Source organism: Canis lupus, chromosome 3 (genome assembly GCF_011100685.1).
Source record: "Canis lupus familiaris isolate Mischka breed German Shepherd chromosome 3, alternate assembly UU_Cfam_GSD_1.0, whole genome shotgun sequence".
NCBI classification, from domain to species: Eukaryota; Metazoa; Chordata; class Mammalia; order Carnivora; family Canidae; genus Canis; species Canis lupus.
This window is the reverse complement of record NC_049224.1, coordinates 39742104-39763674: the sequence shown is the minus strand read 5'-3', so window position 1 is coordinate 39763674 and position 21571 is coordinate 39742104. Positions and strand designations below refer to the sequence as shown.

The 21571-nt window shown below is 37.6% G+C and overlaps 1 protein-coding gene and 1 long non-coding RNA gene across 4 annotated transcripts in view; one reads left to right on the top strand and one right to left on the bottom strand.

Annotated features, from left to right (window-relative positions):
• The window catches only part of TARS3 (threonyl-tRNA synthetase 3), a 73141-nt gene that overhangs the window by 20387 nt on the left and 31183 nt on the right, over nucleotides 1–21571 (bottom strand). For both annotated transcript variants that reach the window (XM_038532626.1, XM_038532627.1), the window contains exons 11-15: nucleotides 14308–14474; nucleotides 12373–12535; nucleotides 6930–7067; nucleotides 3681–3758; nucleotides 3496–3596 (exon numbers count right to left, since the gene is read on the bottom strand). In XM_038532626.1, the coding sequence (XP_038388554.1) occupies nucleotides 3496–3596; nucleotides 3681–3758; nucleotides 6930–7067; nucleotides 12373–12535; nucleotides 14308–14474 (647 nt within the window). The remainder of the gene's footprint in view (nucleotides 1–3495; nucleotides 3597–3680; nucleotides 3759–6929; nucleotides 7068–12372; nucleotides 12536–14307; nucleotides 14475–21571) is intronic.
• Nucleotides 9288–20768, top strand: LOC119871192. Of its 2 annotated transcripts, none has more exons than XR_005356915.1 (4): nucleotides 9288–9423; nucleotides 15335–15404; nucleotides 16997–17235; nucleotides 18403–20768. It is a non-coding gene; the product is annotated as an uncharacterized LOC119871192 (long non-coding RNA). The 2 variants fall into 2 exon arrangements; XR_005356914.1 differs by having other exon boundaries at nucleotides 16930–17235.

Below are 21571 nucleotides of genomic sequence, written 5' to 3'. Positions count from 1 at the left end.
AGCCTACAGCCAACAGAAGAAAGGAAATAATAAAGATTAGAGCAGAAATAAGTGATATAGAAATTAAAAAACAAAAAAACCCAATAGAACAGATCAATGAAAACAGGAGCTGATTTTTTGAAGAAATTAATAAAATTAATAAACCTCTAGTCAGACTTATCAAAATGAAAAGAGAAAGGACCAAGGTGAATAAAATCACAAATAAGAAGAAAAATATCAACCAACACCACAAAAATACAATTATAATGCAATACAATTATAAAAGAACATTATGAAAAACCATATGCCAACAAACTGGACAATGTAAAAGAAATGCATAAATTTCTAGAAACATATAAATTACCAAAAATGAAACAGGAAGAAATAAAAAACCTGAACAGACTGATAACCAGCAAAGAAATGGAATCAGTAATGAAAAAACTCCCAAAAAACAAAAGTCCAGTACCAGACAGCTTCACAGGTGAATTCTACCAAACATTTAAAGAAGAGTTAGTACCTATGCTTCTCAAATTATTCCAAAAAGTATAAAAGGAAGGTTAAATTCCAAATTCATTCTATGATGCCAGCATAACTCTGATAACAAAAGCAGATAAAAACACCACACACACAAAATAGAAGAGAACTAGAGGCTAATATCTCTCATGAACACAAATGCAAAAAACCCTCAACAAAATATTAGCAAACTGAATCTAAAATACATTTAAAAAATCATTTACCATGATCAAGTGGGATTTATTCCTGGGTTGCAAAGGTAGTTCAAAGTTCACAAATCAACCAACATGATATATCACATTAAAAAAAGAAAGGATATGAACTATATGATCATTAAATGCAGAAAAAACATTTGACAAAGTAAAACATCCATTCATGATAAAAAAAAAAAAACCCTCAACAAAGTAGGTTTAGAGGAAACATCATAAAGGTCATATATGAAAAACCCACAGCTGATACCATCCTCAAGGGGGTAAAACTGAGAGCTTTCCTCTACAGTCAGGAATAAGACAGGGATGTCCACTCTCAGCATTTTTATTCAATACAGTACTGGGAGTCCTAGCCATAGCAATCAGACAACAAAAAGAAATTAGAGGCATCCAAATCAGCAAGGAAGAAGTAAAAGTTTTGCTCTTTGCAGATGACATGATATTCTGTGTAGAAAACCCCAAGACTCCACCAAAACACTGCTAAAACTAATACATGAATTCGGCAAAGTTGGAGGATATAAAATCAATGTGCAGAAATCTGTTGCATTTCTATATACTAACAATGAAACAACAGAAAGAGAAATTAAGGAATCAATCCCATTTATAACTGCACCAAAAATCATACAATATCTAAAAATAAACCTAACCAAAGAGGTGAAAGACCTATATTCTGAAAACTATAAAACACTCATGAAAGAAACTGAAGATAACACAAAAAAATGGAAAGACATTCCATGCTTATGGACTGGAAGAACAAATATTGTTAGAAAGTCCATAGTACCCAAACTAATCTGTACATTTAACGCAATCCCTAACAAAATACCACCGACATTTTTCACAGAGCTAGAACAGTCCTAAAATTTGTATAAGACCACAAATGACCCCAAAAAGGCAAAGCAATCTTGAAAAAGGAAAACAAAGCTGGAAACACCACAATTCTGGACTTCAAGTTATACTACAAAGCTGCAGTAATCAAAACAATATGATATGGGCACAAAAATAGACATGCAGATCAATAGAAAACAACTGAAAACCCAGAAATGAACCCACAATTATACAGTCTTTCAATCTTCAACAAAGCAGGTAATAATATTCAATGGAAAAGACAGTCTCTTCAACAAATGGTGTTGGGAAAACTGGACAGCTACATGCAAAAGAATGAAACTAGACCACTTTCTTACACCATACATAAAAATAAACTCAAAATAGATTAAAGAACTAAAAGTAAGACCTGAAACCATAAAAATCCTAGAAGAGAACACAAGCAGTAACTTCTTTGACATCAGCCATGGCAACTTCTTACTAGATATGTCTTCTGAAGCAAGGGAAATAAAAGCAAAACTAAACTATTGGACTACATCAAAATAAAAAGCTTCTGCACAGGGAAGGAAACAATCAACAAAACTAGCAACCTACTGAATAGGAGAAGATTTTTGCAAGTGACATATTTGATAAAGGGTTAGTCTCCAAAATATATAAAGAACTTATACAACTCAACACACACACACACAAAACCCTAATCCAATTTTAAAAATGGGCAGAAGACATGAACAGACATTTCTCCAAAAAACACTCCAGATGGCCAATAGAAATATGAAAAGAATCTCATCATCACTCTCCATCAGGGAAATGCAAATCAAAACTAAAATGAGATAATCACTTCACACCTGTCAGAATGGCTATAATCAATAACACAAGAAACAACAGGTGTCGGCGAGAAAAGGGAACTCTCTTGTACTGTTGGTGGGAATGCAGACTGGTGTAGCCACTGCAGAAGAGTATGGAGGATCCTCAAAAAGTTAAAAATGGAACTACCCTATGATCCAGCAATTGAACTACTAGGTATTTACTGAAAGAATACAAAAATACTAATTCAAAGGGGTTCATGCACCCTGATGTTTATAGCAGCATTATCTACAATAGCCAAAGTATGGAAACAGCCCAAGTGTCCACCAATCAATGAATGGAATGGATAAAGAAGAAGTCACACACACACACACACACACACACACACACATATGATATATATACACACACACACGCAAAAACACACACAATGGAATATTACTCAGCCATAAAAATGAATGAAATCTTGCCATTTGCAAAAACATGAATGGGGCTAGAGAGTATTATGCTAAGCAAAGTAAGTTAGAGAGAGACACTAATATGTGGAATTTACTCATGCAGAATTTAAGAAACAAAACAAACAAGTAGAGGGGAAAAAAGAGAAGGAGACATACCAAGAAAAAGACTCTTAACTATAGAGAACAAACTAATGGTTAGGAGAGGGTAGGTGAATGGGGAGATGGATGAAATAGATGATGGGGATTAAGGAAGGCACATATGATGAGCACTGGGTGTTGCACGGAAGTGTTGTCACTATATGGTACAACTAAAATTAATATTACATTGCATGTTAACTAACTGAAATTTAAATAAAAACTTGAAAAAAAATTAAAAATAAATTAGTATATCACTCATATACTACTAGACACTTACTAGTCTATGTATTAATGCTTATTTTGTATTGCTGGGGCACTTGGGTGGCTCAAGTGGTTCAGCATCTGCCTTTGGCTCAGGTCGGGATCCCAGGGTCCTGGGATTGAATCCTGCATTGGTATCCTCACAGGGAGCCTGCTTCTCCCTCTACCTAGGTCTCTGCCTCTCTCTCTGTGTCTCTCATGAAAAAATAAATAAATCTTTAAAAAAATAGAAATAGTATTTTATTGCTCATGTTCAAATAACAAATAACAGCATATTAGTACTACATTATTTATCATATTCAATTACTCACCTAACATATGTAAGATTAAATCTAATAGGGAGTTGGAAGTCCAGCTGAATTGTAGCACATTGATGGTATCTGCCAATAGCATCCTTGATTTTTATATCAATCTGTAAATTAAATGATGTTTGCTTAAAGACAGCATTTGTTTTTCCTTTAAATTTTACTCTTTTTGAGGCATATGGTCTACTTACTTTAGGGCCATAAAATGCTCCATCTCCTGGATTCATCTTCCATGGTTTTCCAAATTCCACTAAGCTGTTCTGTAATTGCTATTTTTTAAAAAAAAAGAACATTTAAAACTTATACTTCATTGTACTTTTTATTTTTTGCCATATAGCTCAAAAAAGTAAGGAATTACAAATCTTAATTATATTCTGTTTTAGTTCAACATGTATTTATTGGGTATGTTTTATATTCCCCCTTCTGCCCTTTGTGGTTGAGGCCTCTATACATTAAAAGGCATGAAAACTTTGATCTTTTTCCTTTATCCACTCTATGTTCTCCCATTTCACTCTGTTTAGGTGGATAAGAAGGTCTTGCCAACTGTCTCATGCTTTTCTTCTACCTCTGTACATGTAGCTGGGGAGAGGTGTCCTTCATGATTATGGAGGGTGGGAGCAGGAGGCCCACTCTGATCTTCAGCCTATGCCACATAAAATCCTTTGACGCTAGCCTGTAGTGCAGACTGCAGAACTGATGGTGATTGGATATACATATAAGTATCTTAAAAAGTGTCAGTGAGTCTTCTGGCTATTCCCTATGGATATAGCTTCCTTGGGAAGCATCCGGGCTTTCCTAAGTCCCTGGCCAGAATACTGTCAAACCAGCATTCAAAGTCCTGTCATCATCTCGATATACTGTTGCCCATGAGGGGGATTGACATTTGGAAGTAAACTGTTGACAGGGAAGTCAAAGCAGTGGTGATGTCTCAGGGCTGAAGCCAGAGTTATCAAGCAAGCTGACTTGTGGGGTCCTGGCAGGCTCTTCCAAGATCTCAGAGTGCATGAGGAGTTGGTCTTGGCTGAGATCCAGATCCAGATCCAGGAGGCTCTCTCATGGGCCTGCTTCTACTACAGCAGCTTGCATCCTACTTAGCACTGAAGAAGGCCACCACCACAGATTCATTTCAAAGGCAAGAAAGCTAGCCTCTGCCTTACTCTGCTTCTGCAAGCAGAAGAGGCACTGGAATATATTCCCAGAGAAAACGAACCCGGCTGCAGGAGGCAACCTAAGTGATGGAGAGAATTTAGGGAGCTCCCACAGAATTAAAAAGCCAAAGAAAGGCTAGGTTTTGGGGAAAAGAATAAAGCAGTGTGTACTGATCCTCACTGGGCCTCTGAGGACACAGTAATCAAAAGGCCCAATACAAACAGCCAAGGATAAGAAAGCCTTTGGTACATGCTGGGCTCTAAACATATTGATTTGCTTAGAATTGTGTGTGTATGGGTTTGGGACGTTCTTAGAGATCTTGATGACTCACTGAAATGATGGAAAAGTGGAATGCAAAAGAGATTTGGAGTGGGGTTATTCCAGCTCCAAGGGGCTGGTAGATTTACAGAGGTTCCAGAGGCAGAGGCCAGACCAGGCCTGCTGAAGCAGCATTCCACATTCCCTTCAGACTTACCTGAGTAGGAACCCTCCAGCTGAGCTTAGGTTAAATTAAAAAATTGGAGAGACAGAACATTAAACTCCCATTTGGATTTTAATTTTCATAAGAAAACGTGGATTTTCTTTAGGTCACAGATTCCTTGATTAAACTTAATAGAAAGCAGGACTCACATCATTCAAATCTACGCTACCCTTTGCTCCTCACATTTTGGCTATTTGGACAAGCTGATGGTTGGACAATCTGATGGTTACATTGCCATAGCTGTCTAGAGAGCTCTGCTGGGTTCCCTAACTACACACAATCTGAGACAGGAAATAAGGTAACAGTGAATTGACAGCCCAGGAACAATGTGGCCTTGGAGCTGACTTCACTAATATCTCTTTCAAACCATTTCAGAGACATCTGAAGATATATATAGATATAGATATAGATATAGATATAGATATAGATATATATAAAATTACTTCCCAGATCAGGGGTCGACATCATGGGAAAAACTCCCCAGAGTAGGATTCCCATCTTCTAAGGGAATAGTCAATGAGCTAAAAAAGTGCAAAAAAAAAAAAAAAAAAAAAATGGTGGGACACCCCATTCCCCCCATGCCAGGCCCACACCGAGTCCCCCCACTGTTTACCCCCCACGCTCCATGTATGGAGTGATGATGATGATGATGATGATTCTACTATTAATAATACCAACATCTAATATTCACTGAACACTTACATGTGCCTGGCACTATGACAAATTCCTCACATAAATTACTCATTTAAGTCCACCAGAACCTTATGAAGTAGGTATAATCATCATCACCATCATCATCATCATCATCACCATTTCAGACTTTAATGCTTCTATAATTCATACATGGAGCTAACCTTTGAAACTAGGCAAAAAGTGCTCCAGAGTCGAGCTTTATGCCCTCTTTTCCTCTTCCTACTTCCATGTGGCTAAGCAGGTAAACTGTGTCAGCATCCTGGGGCAGGCTGTCTCATGTGACTTTCTTTTTCCATTCAACAGATATGGAAAAACATGCATTTAGGATGGGCATGGAACAGTGGGGAGAGGAGGCCCAATTAAATCTCAAGCCCAAATTGCTTCTATCCAGTTTCTGCCTGCCCCAGTACCTAACAGAAAACTGTGACACTATCAATACAGTGTTCCTCTGATTCTTAATTCCTTAATGATCTGTGTGATCAGTGTCCATGAGTATTCCATGAAGAGGTGGACCAATAGGCAGGTCAGGGATCAGGCCTTCCTGGGGTGTCTGGCCACCATCCTCTTTTCTAATAAAAACTGACACAGGACATGTCTTGTATTCTTTTAATAAGAAAAAAAAAAAGCATGATGAGCTCTTTAATCTTGGTTTTCCAAAGCTGAGATGTGGCATGTGAGTCTCTGTGTGCCCCCAGACAAAGGATGGCACTAGAGGCTGTGATTGTGGAGGGGATTTGAGCATCTGGTGTATGCATCTGTATCTATGAGTCATGCTACATTGGCTCCATATCCAGCAGCTTAAAATAAGCCAAACACACACCAAGCGTGCCTGCAGATCAGAGGATTCTTCTTTAAAAACTGAGGAAATTGGTTATTAGTGACTGACACTTGAAAAAGTACAAATAAAAACCTGACATAAACTTTAAAAGTGTTTGAGACAAATGTAAAGAAGAAAAACCGGGCAGCCACATTCTATAGTCTGCGTATTTATCCTGTAACTACCAATTTAAACAATTCTACTGCAAAGCATGGCATCCTCCTGATGCAAAGTAACTGCAGTCACTCAGGTGGTTTCCACACTCACAGAAATAAAGGTGTGTGCTTTGTCTCTCCCTACCTTTTCAGCTTCATCCCATAGCTCAACCTCTCCTAGGAAGTTTTCAGGTCTTGTTGACAAATTTAATTGAAAGGAGAAGCCAAACGTTGAGTAAACAGACTGCAAAAACTGCAAACAGCCCTTTATTTCTTCTTCAATCTGAAATGAGAACAAACGAAAATCTAAATAGTTAACACCAAATTACAACTATTTATGGCATTTTAAAAAGTCTTTGTGTCAGAGAGAAGTAAAGCAAGTTTTTACTATATGGTCCATGACACTGTTTTGATTGTTCATCCATTCCTTACTCAGATATCCAGGGAATTCCCAACCCAGCACATGCCTGGTGTGAGCAGGATACCAGCAGCCCCTGGGCCAGTGCAAGTGGTAGACAAAGAAGCAGGCAAGGCTGCGTCACCATGAGCAGTGACACACAAAAGGGGGAAGGGCAGCTGTCCAAAGGAAGTAATACCCGTGCTGCTGCAGCCAGAGAGTAAGTGAGAGATCTCCATGGAAAGCTAGGGCAGGAGCTTTTAGAGCAGAGGAAATACTGAGAGTGAGGGCCCAGAGGACAGAGAAGCAGTCTAGGGCATGAGAGCCACAGGAAGCTGCTGTGGGACCTAGCTGTATACAACAGGGATGAGGGCACAGAAGGGTTGTAGGTGATCAGGCTAGAGGCAGGCAAAGGTCAAAGAGAATTAAGGGTTTTCAAAGCCGGGTTAATGTTTACACTTTTTAGCCTGAGAGCAATGGAAAACCAATGAAGGGTTCTTCAGCGAGAGACCAACACAATCCAATCTGTTCCTTTCAAGTATGGAAAATGGATTGCCAGGCCCATTGGGAACCTGGTAGGGTTGTTTAGGAGTGAGATGATGGTGGTTTGAACTAGAGAGAAGCAGCTGGAATGCAAGGAATCTGTGCCAGAAATTCAGGGATGAACAAAATTATTCAGGAATTAATAATACATTTAGGGAGAGTTATCAATAGGGCTTGTGACTAACTAGACACAAGGAGTGAAGAGTAAAGGGCACCTGGACTCCTGGCCCAGGCAGTAGAGAGGATGTTGATATAGCCCCTGAAAGAGTGAACAGGGAAGGTGGAAGCAGTGGTGTATGAGGCAGAAATAGGGGCTGATTTTAGACATGGCAGATATGAGGATGCTTGTGATTGTCAGGCAGACAGGTCTATCAGGCCCCCTGTCAGGTTGAGATCTGGAGCTCAGGAAAGAGAGCTGAAATGCAGGTGAGATTGGCAGCTGAGCCTAGGATGTAACCAAGGCCCCGGGGAGTGCAGTCAGATCAGAGCTAGGGGTTGTGAGGGTGGGGGGAAAGAAGGACATGCTTAAATGCAAACAGAATAGGGTCAGCAAAACTAAAGCCTTTTAAAAGAATAGGGGGAAAGGCAAGGATCTGTGTTCTACCACTACGTATCAGTTTGAATTTTTCAGATTTTTTAATCTGTGGAATCATGTAGCACATGCTCTGTTTTTGTCTGGCTTTTTTCACTCAGCATAATTATTTTGAGAGACAAAATAATTATGTTATATGTGCCAATAGATCATTCCTTTTCACTAATGCTGAGTTTTCCATTGTATGGATGTACCACAGTCACTTTTTTACATCCACCTATTTCTGGGCATTAGGGTTGTTTCTCTATTTTGGCTATTTCAAATAGAGCTGCAATGAATGTTTCTGTTCAAGTCTTTGTATGGATGTATGCTTTTTTCTTCTCTTGGGGAAAGAAAAGGAGTAAGATGGCTGGGTCATATGGTAGACATGTGTTTGAGTTTTTAAGAAACTGCCCAATTGTTTTTGAAAGTGATTATACCATTTTACATTCCCACGAATGGGTGTGTCATATGGTGGATTACATTGACAGATATTCTTTTTTTTTTTTTTAATTTTTATTTATTTATGATAGTCAGAGAGAGAGAGAGAGAGAGAGAGAGGCAGAGACACAGTCAGAGGGAGAAGCAGGCTCCATGCACCGGGAGCCCAATGTGGGATTCGATCCTGAGTCTCCAGGATCGCGCCCTGGGCCAAAGGCAGGTGCCAAACCGCTGCGCCACCCAGGGATCCCACATTGACAGATTTTCTGACATGGAATCAGCCTCACATCTCTGAAGGCTAAACCTCACTTGCTAGTGACGTGTAATTATTTTTATATATTGTTGAATTTTATTTGCTAATATTATGTTAAGGACTTTTGCATTTGTATCCATGTGGGATATTGGATATAGCTCTGTCTGGTTTTAGTATCAGTCAATACTAGCTTCATAAAATCAACTAGGAAGTATTCTATTTCAGAACAGAGTGTGTAGAATTGGTACTAATTCTTCTTTGAATGTTCCATAGAATTCTTCAGTGAAAAAAATCTGAGCCTGGAGATTTCTTTTGGGGGAGCTTTTAAATGACAAATTCAATTTCCTTAATAGTGATGGGACTTTTCAAATGATCTACTTCCTGTCAGGTGATTTATGGTAGTTCCTGCTTCTCAAGGAATTGGTACTTTTCAAGTAAGTTACTGAACTAATTTATGCAGAGTTACTATATTCATTTATTATGCTTTTGATGTCTTTTTTTTTTATGCTTTTGATGTCTTAAAGGTCTTTAGTGATATCTCCTATTGATTCCTGATATTGGTAATTTGTGTCTTCCCAACCTTTCTCTTTGTTAGTCTTGAAGGAAGTCTGTTAATTTTGTTAACTTTTCAAAGAACCAGTGTTTCTGTCTCATTAATTTTTTCCATTGCTTTTCTGTTTTCAGTTTCATTGATTTATGCTCTGGTGTTTATTGTTTCCTTCCTTCTTATTATATTGGGTTTATTTTACTCTCCCTTTTTTCTGGTTCTTGAGGTGGGTGCCAAGATATTGATTTGAGACTTTTCTTTTTTATTTTGGGTTTATCCTTTTTAGAGTTTTCTCAGCTTCTTAAATCTGTAGGCTTATGTCTTTTGCCAAGTTTGGCAAGTTTTTAGCCATATGTCTTTGAATATTTTTCACCTCCACTGTTATTCTCCTCTTTTTCCAGAACTCTGGTGACATAAATAGTAGACATTTTGTTTTAATCCCACTAGTCTCTGAAGTTGTGTTCATTTTTCTTTCAGTCTCTTTTCTCTTTGTTGTTCAAACTGGGTCATTTCTACTGTTGCCTTCAAGTTCACTGATTCTTTTCTCTGTCCCCTCCATTCTACTCATGATCCATCCACTATTTTATTTCAGTTATTAAATTTTTCAGTTCTAAGACTTCCATGTGGTTCTCCTTTATATCTTTTTTTTTTTTTAAAGATTTATTTATTTGAGAAAGAGAGATCAGGGAGAGGAGAAGAGGGAGAGAATCCTTAAGGAGGCTCCACACTCAGCAGAGCCCAGTGCAGGGTTCTATCCCAGGACTCCTCAGATCATGACCTGAGCCAAAACCAAGAGTTGGCCACTTAACCAATTGAGCCACCCAGGTGCCCCTCTTTTATTTTTTCTTGAGATTTTCTATTCCTTTGTTGAAGCTATTTTTTCACTTGTTTTCAAGTGTGTTTGTAATTGCTTGGTAAGATATACTTATGATGGCTTCTTTAAAATCTAAGTCAGATAATGCTAATATCCTTGTCATCTCCACACTAATGTAGATGTCCTTTCATTAAGTTGAGATTTTCCTAATTCTTGGCATGATGAGTGACTTTTGATTTATAAAATTTAAAATTTGGTTAGTATTTTAATTTTATTTAAACCTCTGTTTTAGCTGGCTCCCATAGACCACTGCTCCAACAGGAAGGGTGAAGTACTTCCTGATTACTGCAAAGTGAGAGTAGATGGTCTAGATTTCCCAGTGGTGATCCATGAAAGACGAAGCAAGAATCCTCATTACTAATGGTGACAGTGGGATTTCTGGCTCTCCACTAGGTTTCCTCTGATAACATGTTGGCAGGGAGAGGTAGGAGTTATCTTGTTACTACTCCTCATGTGGCCATTACTGACCACACTGAGTACATGGCCTCATTACTGTGGGGTGGTAGTAAGTGCTCTCTCACCGTAGATCTCCTCTGACAGCACTCAAACAGAGACTGGAAGAGGCATCTTGTTACTGCCAGATAAGGGTGGAAGCCTAAGCCCACATGGTCTCCACTGACACTCTGGAGGTCCTTGTTAATGCCTGGCAAAGATATGAAGAATTGGTATTATTTTTTTCTTTCAATGCTTGGTAGAATTTACCAGGGATTCTATCATGGCTTGGAGTTTTCTTTGTGCAAAGGCTGTTCACTACCAATTCAATTTCGTTTACAGACAAAGGGCTACTCAAATTATCTATTTACTCTTAAGTAGAGTTTGGTAGTTTGTCTTTCAAAGAACTTGTCCATTTTATCAAAGTTGTCAAATTTACTGGAATAAAATTGTTCATAATATTGCCTTAGTATTCTTTTGCTATTTATAGAGTCTGAAGTAATGTCATGTCTCTCATTTCTAGTATTTTTAATTTGTATCTTCTCTTTTTTTCTGATCAGTCTAAAGGTTTATAAATTTTATTGATCTTTTTACTCAAAGTAAAACTAGACTTTTTACTGAAAGTTTGTACTTTTATTTTTTTCTATTTCATGATTTCTGCTGTTATTTTCTTTCTTTTGCTTATTTCTGACATAATTTGATATTTTTTCTAGTCTATTAAGTGGAAGCTGAGGTTACTGATGTGAAAACATTCTTTTTTGATATAGGCATTTAGTGCTACAAAATGTCCCTGTAAGTACCATTTTATTTTATCTTATTTAAAAAAAAAATTTTAAGTACCATTTTAAATGGTACTTTGATGTATTGTATTTCCCTTCATTTCATTTAATTTATAACATTTTCTAAGTTCCTCTTTGATTTCTTCTTTGATCCATGGATTATTTACTTTTCAAATATTTGGGGATTTTCCAGAAAGCTGTTACGGATTCCTACTTTAATTTCACTGCAGCCAGAGAATGTATTTTGTATGAATTGAATCTCCTTAAATTTACTGAGAATTCTTTTAGTCCCAGAATATGGTCTACTTTGGTAAATGTTCTGTGTGCACTTTCAAAGAATGTGTACTCTGCTGTTATTGGTTGAAGTATTCTATGAATGTCAGGTCAAATCATTTGATAGTGGGCTCTTTCATGGCAATTTTTATTTGAATTGACATGAAAATCTGAACAAGTAAACTCTCGCTTCTAGGCAATTTTGAAAAACAAACAAAACCAAAATTCTTAAATCCCTTAAAATATTCCACTTAATGTCTTTAAGTTAATAAAACTAGATGAAACTTGGTAGAAAAAATAATAAATTTCATGACAAGAAATTACTGATCTATTACCAAATTAGAGGATCAAAAATGTTAGAGCTGAAGGAGACCTTAGAGATGAGACCAGACATCTTATTTTATGGTGACTCGGAAACTAAGAGATGTGTCCAAGTCAATACACTGTTAACCATGCTTCACCCTGTATTACTGTTTACCTGCTCTACTGTGCAGAAGATGTGGGCATCATCCTGCTGGAAGCGCCTAACTCGAGTCAAGCCACTTAAAGTTCCTGATAATTCATTCCTATGAAGAACTCCAAAATCAGCCAATCTGACAGGCATTTCCCTCCATGATCGTGGACGATGAGCAAACATTAGACTAGAAAAGATGCAACAACACACAGCTTTCACTTAGCATAGAAAAGATTAAGTAATTACCTAAATATTAATAAGTTACAGTTAAGCCCCAAGATCTGTAAACCACCTTATCCTAGTTCTTAGATCACCAGTTTAAAAAAAAAAAATTCCTCAGGGGCACCTGAGTAGTTCAGTTGGGTAAGCATTCAACTCTTGATTTCAGCTCAGGTCACAATAGAAAGATCCCGGTCATCTCTTCCAGAAATTCTGTTCCCTATTCTCATTCACCCATGAATTTCCACTTACTGTGTACAATTCATTTCAAAAGCTACTTCTTAAGTGAAGCCCTTCTGGACACTTCCCCCAGACAGGGCTAGGCATTCTCTCCTCAGGCTCTGAGGTCACCTGGAACAAGCCACTATTTTGACACTGAACTTACTGATTGTCTACCTAGCTGCTCCTGTCCCACTCTGCTCATGAGCTCCCTGAGGAAATGGACTGTGTCTTAATAATCTTTGCATTTGTAGCACCAAGCACCATAAGCACTCAACAATTGTTTCCTGTTGAACAAAAGACCTCTCTTCTGCAAAAAAAACAAACCAAAAAACAAAACAAAAACACCAACAGAAAAAAAAACAACCACTTCTGTCTCTCACCCCATCACCACTAAGCCACTGTGATCTTACTCCCTTATTCCAAGGTATGAAAATCAAAATTTCATTCCCTACTTTCATTCAGGCTTACTTATAGTTGAAATCATAGGCTATAGCTTCAAATGGTACCTAACAGGAAACTGAGTTAAAAAGTTAACAGTGTTTTAAAGAATGCAAGGCACTAGGTTAGCTTTCAACTTCTGTTTAAAAAGAGAGCAAATATATTATTTACACACCAGTTTTCACAAAATTAAAGGTAAATATGTATTTTTTACATGCTGTCATCATAAAGTTGAACTTCTTTTAGTCTTTACTGAAAAGGGCAAAGACTTTTCTTCAGTTGGTTTTGAGGTTTCATAGTTACCTTCTAAGGCCAACTTGAAACTATGTATATAATAGTTTACAATAGTTGTATTACTATTATAATAGTAATACAACTATGATACAAAGCAACAGTTGGGATATTTTTTGGGGAGGCTCATGTTTGTTCACACCCTATTATGATATATGCTTGTCTTACAAGGTTGAATTTGCATACTAGCTTTAGGATAATTACATTCTTTCATAGAATCTAAGGCAATATTGTAATATGCATCACTATTTTATGTACCACTAGAAAGGAAAATAACCATTAAGTTATGACATAATGCTAAGATGTCTCCATTTATATGATGCATCCTAATTTCACGGATGTTGAAATGTTGGGGAGTGGATGGGAAGGTATCTTAGAATCAATGATATCCAACAATCCATTGATTATGACTGCATTGGTCTTGTTTTAATCAACCCAAACAGTATACAAGAACTAAATGTTGTGTAATCTGTATATTTGAAGTGTATTACTATTACAAGAATATATACAATAATTTATAAAATTGATACATAATTCTATCTCTAAGAGGCACAAAAACTAAATGACTTCCAGCTAACATTCCATACCTGCCAAAGATCAATTACATCTTGGAGTGTAAATGCATTTTCCAGAATGAAATAACTTAGTAAAGATGATTGGTAGCCACCACTCCTCAGATTTAAGGAATCTCCTAACTCCAAAAAGGCAAAAAAGTAATATTAAAAGCTAACGGTGATGAGGTGTGCTATGTGCTCTTATGCAAAGACTTGCTTCACTTTTAATACTCACCAGTGCCCTGGGCAGTTCATGGGCTTAAGAGCAAAAGTATCCTTTTCAATATCAAAGGTAAACATGTTCTCGCTGTAATGCTGCCAGTGGCCTGAGGTTTCCCAGAGTTTGCTGTTGAACATGTTGGGAGAGAGCACTTCTGTGAAGTTACGTCGGTGATACTCCTCCTTCAAGATAAACACACTTAATGTTAAAATGTGGCACAACAGATCACAATTCCATGCAAAGTAACACTAGGAACGAATATTTAATTTAGGATTACATCTTATATTAATTCGTGGTTAAGGTATCCTCAGTTTTAGGTGTAGAACTTTCTGGATCATGAAAGAAAGATTGATGTACCCTCAGTACAATGTTCACATTAAGTACCTTTATTTTATACTATACAATAGTATATGTTACAAAATCTGTTAATTCTTTGAAAATTAATCAAAATTATATAAAATTATACAAATTACACATATCATCACATATATTGTATATATATCTATATACTATGTATATATAAACTTTCTATAACTACAAATCCTAAAAGCCTTCTATGTTCTAGATAAACAACCGGTTATTTTTATGTTACTTAAGATGTAGAACAGTTTTATAACTTAATAAGCCTGAATGTTATACTGCATGATAATTTAGTTTTGATTTATTTAGTTCTAAACAGAAATGAAGCTGAGAATTTTAATTTATAACACATTAAGTAGTTGATATCTATAAAGTCATGAGCTGGCTTCTCTCTCTCCTCCATCTATTAACAGCTTCCCTATTTCAACACTCAGGAAGGGAAGATTTTCAATCAAAATCCTTATTTTATTTAAACTTTTTGTTTTCTTCAAGATATCAATCAGATAATCTTTGTTGCTGGTTTCTTCGGTTCCCACCATTTGTTAATCACTTAAGGGATATATGGCGTAAATCTGGAGCAGCATATTTTAATGATGTAAAAAATATATTTATTACAATTAAAAAAGTATAAAGCATAATATTTTAAAATTACTAACACCACTTGTTTTATACCACTTAACAGGATGCCATTGTTACTCTTCAGCAAAGCATCTTGTCAGTCCAATTGTGGATAGCTGGGTCTCAGCCATTTAGTAAGCTAAATTTACCTGTCCTTTACTTTTACTAAATTAGAAAGTTTTAACAAAATTATAGGTCATTACAAATGGCAGTTATTATCCTGTGGCTATGTCAGATGTCTCTATATATTCAGATTAAGCAAGGTCCCAAAAATTGAAGAATTTTTTGTGTCTTTGGTTGTTTCTTTTGACAACAGACTATTTTAACGCTTGGCTCAGGAGATAATAATCAATGGACTTTTTTAAAAAAAGATTTTATTAACTTATTCATGAAAGACATAAAGAAAGACACAGGCAGAGAGAGAAGTGGGCCCCACACAGGGAGCCCCATGTGGGACTCGATCCCGGCACTCCGGGATCACGCCCTCGGCAGAAAGCAGACACCTAACTGCTGAGCCACACAGGCATCTCATCAATGGACTTTTAATCCACTCTGGGTACAACTGCTAATCATGCTAGCAATTCATATGTTTGGGAATGATTTTAAAGTATGCCCTATGACAGGAAATGTCATTATGTTTATAGCTTACTTTGTGCAGTTTAGCAAAAACCAACTATTACTATCAACTACACTGCCTTATCTTTATGTTATACATATGTAATACATATATAATGTTTTGTCTTTCTTATACATACACATACACATAAGAGAGAGATAAGGAAAGATGAAGCAAATTGGCAAGATGTTAAAATTGATGAATCTAGATGAAAGATACAAGGATGTTTACTGTATTGTACTCTAACTTTCTGTAGCTTTGAACTTTTCAAAAGAAAAAGTTGAGGGAAAATACATCTCACGCTATTTCATCAATTTATTTCTCTAAAGAGTAAAGAATATCAAGTGCTCACAAAGAATAAAGTCATGGTGGTTGAGTAGTCTCCAGCTCAGTCTGCTCTCCTGAAGAAATACTGATAGCTTATTCTGAAGATTAAAGATTGCATTTCGGGGACCCCTGCGTGGCTCAACAGTTTAGCGCGTGCCTTTGGCCCAGGGTGTGATCCTGGAGTCCCGGGATCAAGTCCCACATCAGGCTCCCTGCATGGAGCCTGCTTCTGCCTCTGCCTGTGTCTCTGCCTCTCTCTGTGTGTCTCTCATGAATAAATAAATAAAATCTTAAAAAAAAAAAAAAAAGATTGCATTTCATCTCTGAAATACTAGTTTCAGGCTATGGAAGGTACTGAACTTGACCTGCACTTAGTGATGTGGTTATCTGACTCCAAAATATCAGTGTCACAGAGAAGTATTTTTCAGTAATTTTTCATTACAAAAACTAAGCAATTACATTTAAACAGCTCCTTCCCAAAACCATACTCAAATAAAAGAATTTTTATAAAATCAAAAATCTACAAGGCCAAAGGAATAGGAGGGGAAATGAAAGCTATATAGTTTAAAGTCTATAAAGTATATGAACAATCACCTTGGCAGACCTAGGGAAGCTGAAACTAAATGGGAGAATTCCAGAAGCAAGTCTACTTTAGCTGGGTATAGATTTCTAGGCTTCACATTTTTAACGCATTGTTCCTGTCTTCTGTTTTTTAGTGTTCCATTGAAAATGTCATTGCATATTGATACCCAGTCCTGTGTCTATGGCTTTCTCTCTCTCCAGAGACTTAGGATTTTTCTTTATCCCTAAAGTTTTGGAATCCCTCAGTAATGTGCCTTGGTGCCCAAGGAAAGAATGCTTTCACCAAAAATCCCAGACACACTTCTGTTGGGAGCTGAGCCTGACCCTGGACATCTGGAGCTCCTATGGTACTGAACCAACAGGCAGAGAATGACTTGCTCTTCTGACCAGGAAGACTGACCCCAATTACTAGAGATGACGGTGCTGCTGTTATACAAGGAGTAAGGAGGACTATGTCTGGAATCAGTACAGAGCCTTAAGTATTTCCATATCCAACAATGATGGTCAGTGGGGAAACCCTGGTAACCTAATAACGAGAGGATCACTAAGAGTTTGGATCCTATGGGAAGCTTAAAGATCCTATTTAAGTCATCCACTGTTATGGGTTGTATGGTGTCCCTTAAAGAAGACATGTTGAAGTCCTAACCCTTGAAGTCCTAACCTTAGAGTATGGCCTTTTTGGGAAATAGGGCCTTTACAGAGGTGAACACATTAAGATTTGATCATTAGAGTGGGCTTTAATCCAGTTTGACTGGTGTTATTATAAAAATGGGGAATTTGGACACAGACAGACACATACACAGGAAGACAATGCAAAGACATGCAGGAAGAAGGCTGTGTGAGGTCAGAGGACTGCTGTGACACACCAACAAGCTGAGCGACACCAACAATGGCTGACAAACCAACACTAGCTGGGAAGAGTGGGGAAAGGACTCCCCCACAGGTTCAGAGGGAGCACAGTTCACCGACACCTTAATTTACACATCTGGCCTGAAGAACTTCAAGACAATATGTTCCTCTTGTTTTAAACCACTTGGTTATGGTGCTTTGTTAGGCACCCTATGAAACTAATGCACTCACCAAGTAAAATACTCTGTCCACCTGAGATGCTTGTGGCACGGGGGGAAAGGGAATGGGTGGTGGAAGAAATAAGCTCTGACTTATCAATTTAGCCCTTGTGTCCATTTATAGAGGCTCAGGATGGAACCATTACACCTAATTATTTCTTTTCCCTAAAAACTTACATGAAAAGCACTGATGGTGGCTAATGTCACAATTTAAATTTTTGCCAAGACTGAACTGATATCAATGATAATACATTGCCTAGTGGAACTTTGGGTGAGGAAATAAATGCCTTCATCCAAGCAAAGGACAAAAATGGACACCAAAGGGGGCCTAGGTGGCTCATCAGCTCAGGCCTTGTTCCAGAGTCATGAGTTCAAGCCCCATGTTGGGCTCTACCTACTTGGAGCCTACTTAAAAAAAAAAAAAGACACTGAGTAGCAAAAGGGGTGTGTTGTGCTAGTTCCTCTCCATTTGCCACTCCCTGAGCCACCCCATACTCAGCTAACTTGTCCCTTATCTGCCCTATTCTGTGTTCCCAAAAGCTGACATCTATGGACTACATCACAAGGCTTACTTGCCTTCTGATTCCTATTTGGGTTTGACAAATCGGAGGTTCCAAAAGGATTCAGAAGATGGAAGAAGAAAGCAGTTAAGGTATTTACTCCCTCCTTTCTCACTTCTTCCTTGCCTTGGGTGATTCTGACTCTGGCTGTGATCTCTAATTATAGTCTCTCTTCCATGGCTTCAAGCTCTCTCTAGATTCTGGAACACTATTCTCTCTCCTTGCTGGTTTTGGGCCTAGGGATGGAAGGTAAGTCTAGCTGTTGGTAATCTCTGTGTGCTCTACAACCCCTTCTCAGTATCTCAACTGGACCCACATCTCTGTAAATATTTTCTTCTCTAGACTATCTACAGTTAAACCCTTTGAGTGCACTGCCAGGACTCTTTCTGCACACATACTAAATGTTTTGATACCTTACATGTCTGCAAAGATAAGTTTGGTTTGGAAATCCACTGAATCCAAGGTTGTGGGAACAAAAAGCACAAGTTCTCCAAGTGGGTTATTAGAATAAAACAAGAGGAGCCACTCCTTTCTACTCCATGTTTTTCTTGTAAAGATAAATATAAATTTACCATATGACCCTGAAATCACACTCCTATGTACTCACTCAAGTAAAATAAAAACCTATATTCATACAAAAACCTGTACATAAATATTTAAAGTAGATTTATTTGTAATTTTTTAAAACTGGAAACAATGCCAATGTCCCTGAGTTAGGGAATAAACAGTCTGTGCTATGTCCATATGATAGAATATCGCTCAGTAGTAAAAGAAGCAAACCACTCATATACTCCACTTAGATGGATCTCAAGGGTATTATGCTGAAGGAAAGAAACTAGTTTCAAAAGGTTATATACAGTGATAATTCTGTTTATATGGTAAAATTTTAGGGATGGAGAATCAATCAATAGTTACCTACAATTAAGCAAGAAAGAGTTTGCATCTAAAACGGTAGCATGATGGAAATTTCTTGGATAATGAAATTGTTCTACATCTTGGTTGTTCTGGTGATAACACAGTTCTGCACATTTGTTGAAAGGAATGAATTTTACTGTATGGAATTTTTAAATGAAAAAATTTAAGGGAAGTAATAAAGGAAAAGAACCAGGTGATAGACACACTGCAGAATTCTGGGGGGAGGGAAGAGTTTCCAGTAGAGTATCAATAAGATGTCTCTATTTATTTACTATCAGTTATCCATACAGTCAGTAACCTATACATCCAAAAGTTCACTCACCTTCACTTAAATAGAAGTGGAGGTCATCTCACCCCAGAATCAAAAACTCAGAAACTCTGGAATTTCCTTCTTAGTGGGAACAACATTCCCTCCTGCATGCCCTTCCACAGAAAGGCAGAAGTTCTATTTCTGAGCAAAATGGCCCCACAAAATGGACTGTTCCTGCAGAGGCCACTATGCTTGGTACCATCTACCCTACCACTCTGGCCACAACTGACTGCTTTTGGACCTGGCACAAAGCCAACAGCCCTTGAGGTGGCCCTGATGTGACTGAGAATCTGCTCTATGTGTACATCTTTTGCTGCCTGGTGAGTAACAGAAAAAAATCTCTCTCTTCTGGACCATAAGATACACAGGATGGGGCACAGAAAAAAAAGACACAAATGATCAGACTGAACAAAAAGTAAGACCCAACCATGTTCTAACTTTCAAGAAATGTACATTCAATATACAAACAGAAATAAGCAGGTAATAAAAGGACAGAATGATATATATCATGCAGTCACTTATATAAGAAAGCAGTTTTGCCAATGTTAATATCAAAGTAGACTTTTAAAAATTAGCTTTAAAAGGTCAAGTACTGTATGATTCCACTTATGCAAGTTACCTAAAATAGTCAAATTCATAGAGACAGGAAGTAAAATGGTAGTTATCAGAGGCTGGGGGAGATGAGAATGGAGAGTCATTACTTAAGAGGTGCAGAGATTCATTATGCAATGATGAAAAGGTCCTGGGAGTTTGGGTTCTGCAAGATGAGAAGAATTCTGGAGATGGAGAGTGGTGATGATGACTGCACAACAATATAAAGGTACTTAATGCAACTCAACTGTATGATTAAAATGACTGAAATAGTAAATGTTATGTTACATATATTTTATTACAAAATAGCTTTATTAAGGTACAATTTATATGCAATAAAATTCGCCAATTTTGAGTACATAACTCTTAATGACTTTTGACAGATGTATACAGTCATGTAATCTCAAAACAATCAACACATAGAATAGTTCAGGGGCATCTGGGTGGCTCAGTTGGTTAGGCATCCAACTCTTGGTTTCAGCTCAGGTCATGATCTCAGGGTCATGGTACTGAGCCCCGAGGCAGGCTCTGTGCTGTACATGGAGCCTTGCTTAAGATTCTCTTCCCCGACCCTCCCCCTGCTCTCTCTCTCTCTAAGTCTTTTTAATTCATTTTTTAAAGATTTTTTATTTATTTATTCATGAGAGACACAGAGAGACAGAGAGAAAGAGGCAGAGACACAGGCAGAGAGAGAAGCTGGCTCCATGCAGGGAGCCCAATGTGGGACTTGATCCCCGGACTCCAGGATCACGCCCTGGGCTGAAGGCAGGCTCTAAACTGCTGAGCCACCCAGGAGTGTCCCACTCTCTAAGTCTTTTTTAAAAACCAGATGTAGAATATTTCTTTCACATCAAAAAGTTCCCTCCTGACCCTCTGTAGTCAACCTCTGTTCTCAGCCCCAGGATCCTAATCATCTTTCCTTTGCCATATCTAAAATTTCACATAATGGAGTCATACCACATGTGTCTGTGACTTCTTTGGCTTAGCATAAAGCTTGTGAGATTCATTCTTCTCATTGCATGCATCAGTTCTCTGTTCCTTTTTATTGCTGAGGAGTATTCCATTGTATGGACATACCACACTACATTTATCCTTTCACAAGATAATGAGAATCTGGCTTGTTTCTAGTTTTTTGCTATTATAAATAAAGTTTCTGTGGACATTCAAATACAAGTCTGTATTGTTTTTATTTTCCTTGGGTAAATAACCAGGAATGGGATAGGTCACATGGTAAGCAGATGTTTAACTGTGTAAGAAACTGCCAAACTGTTTTATAAGGTAGTAATACCATTTTGCATTCCTACCTGCAAGGGAAGTTAGAATTTCTCCACAT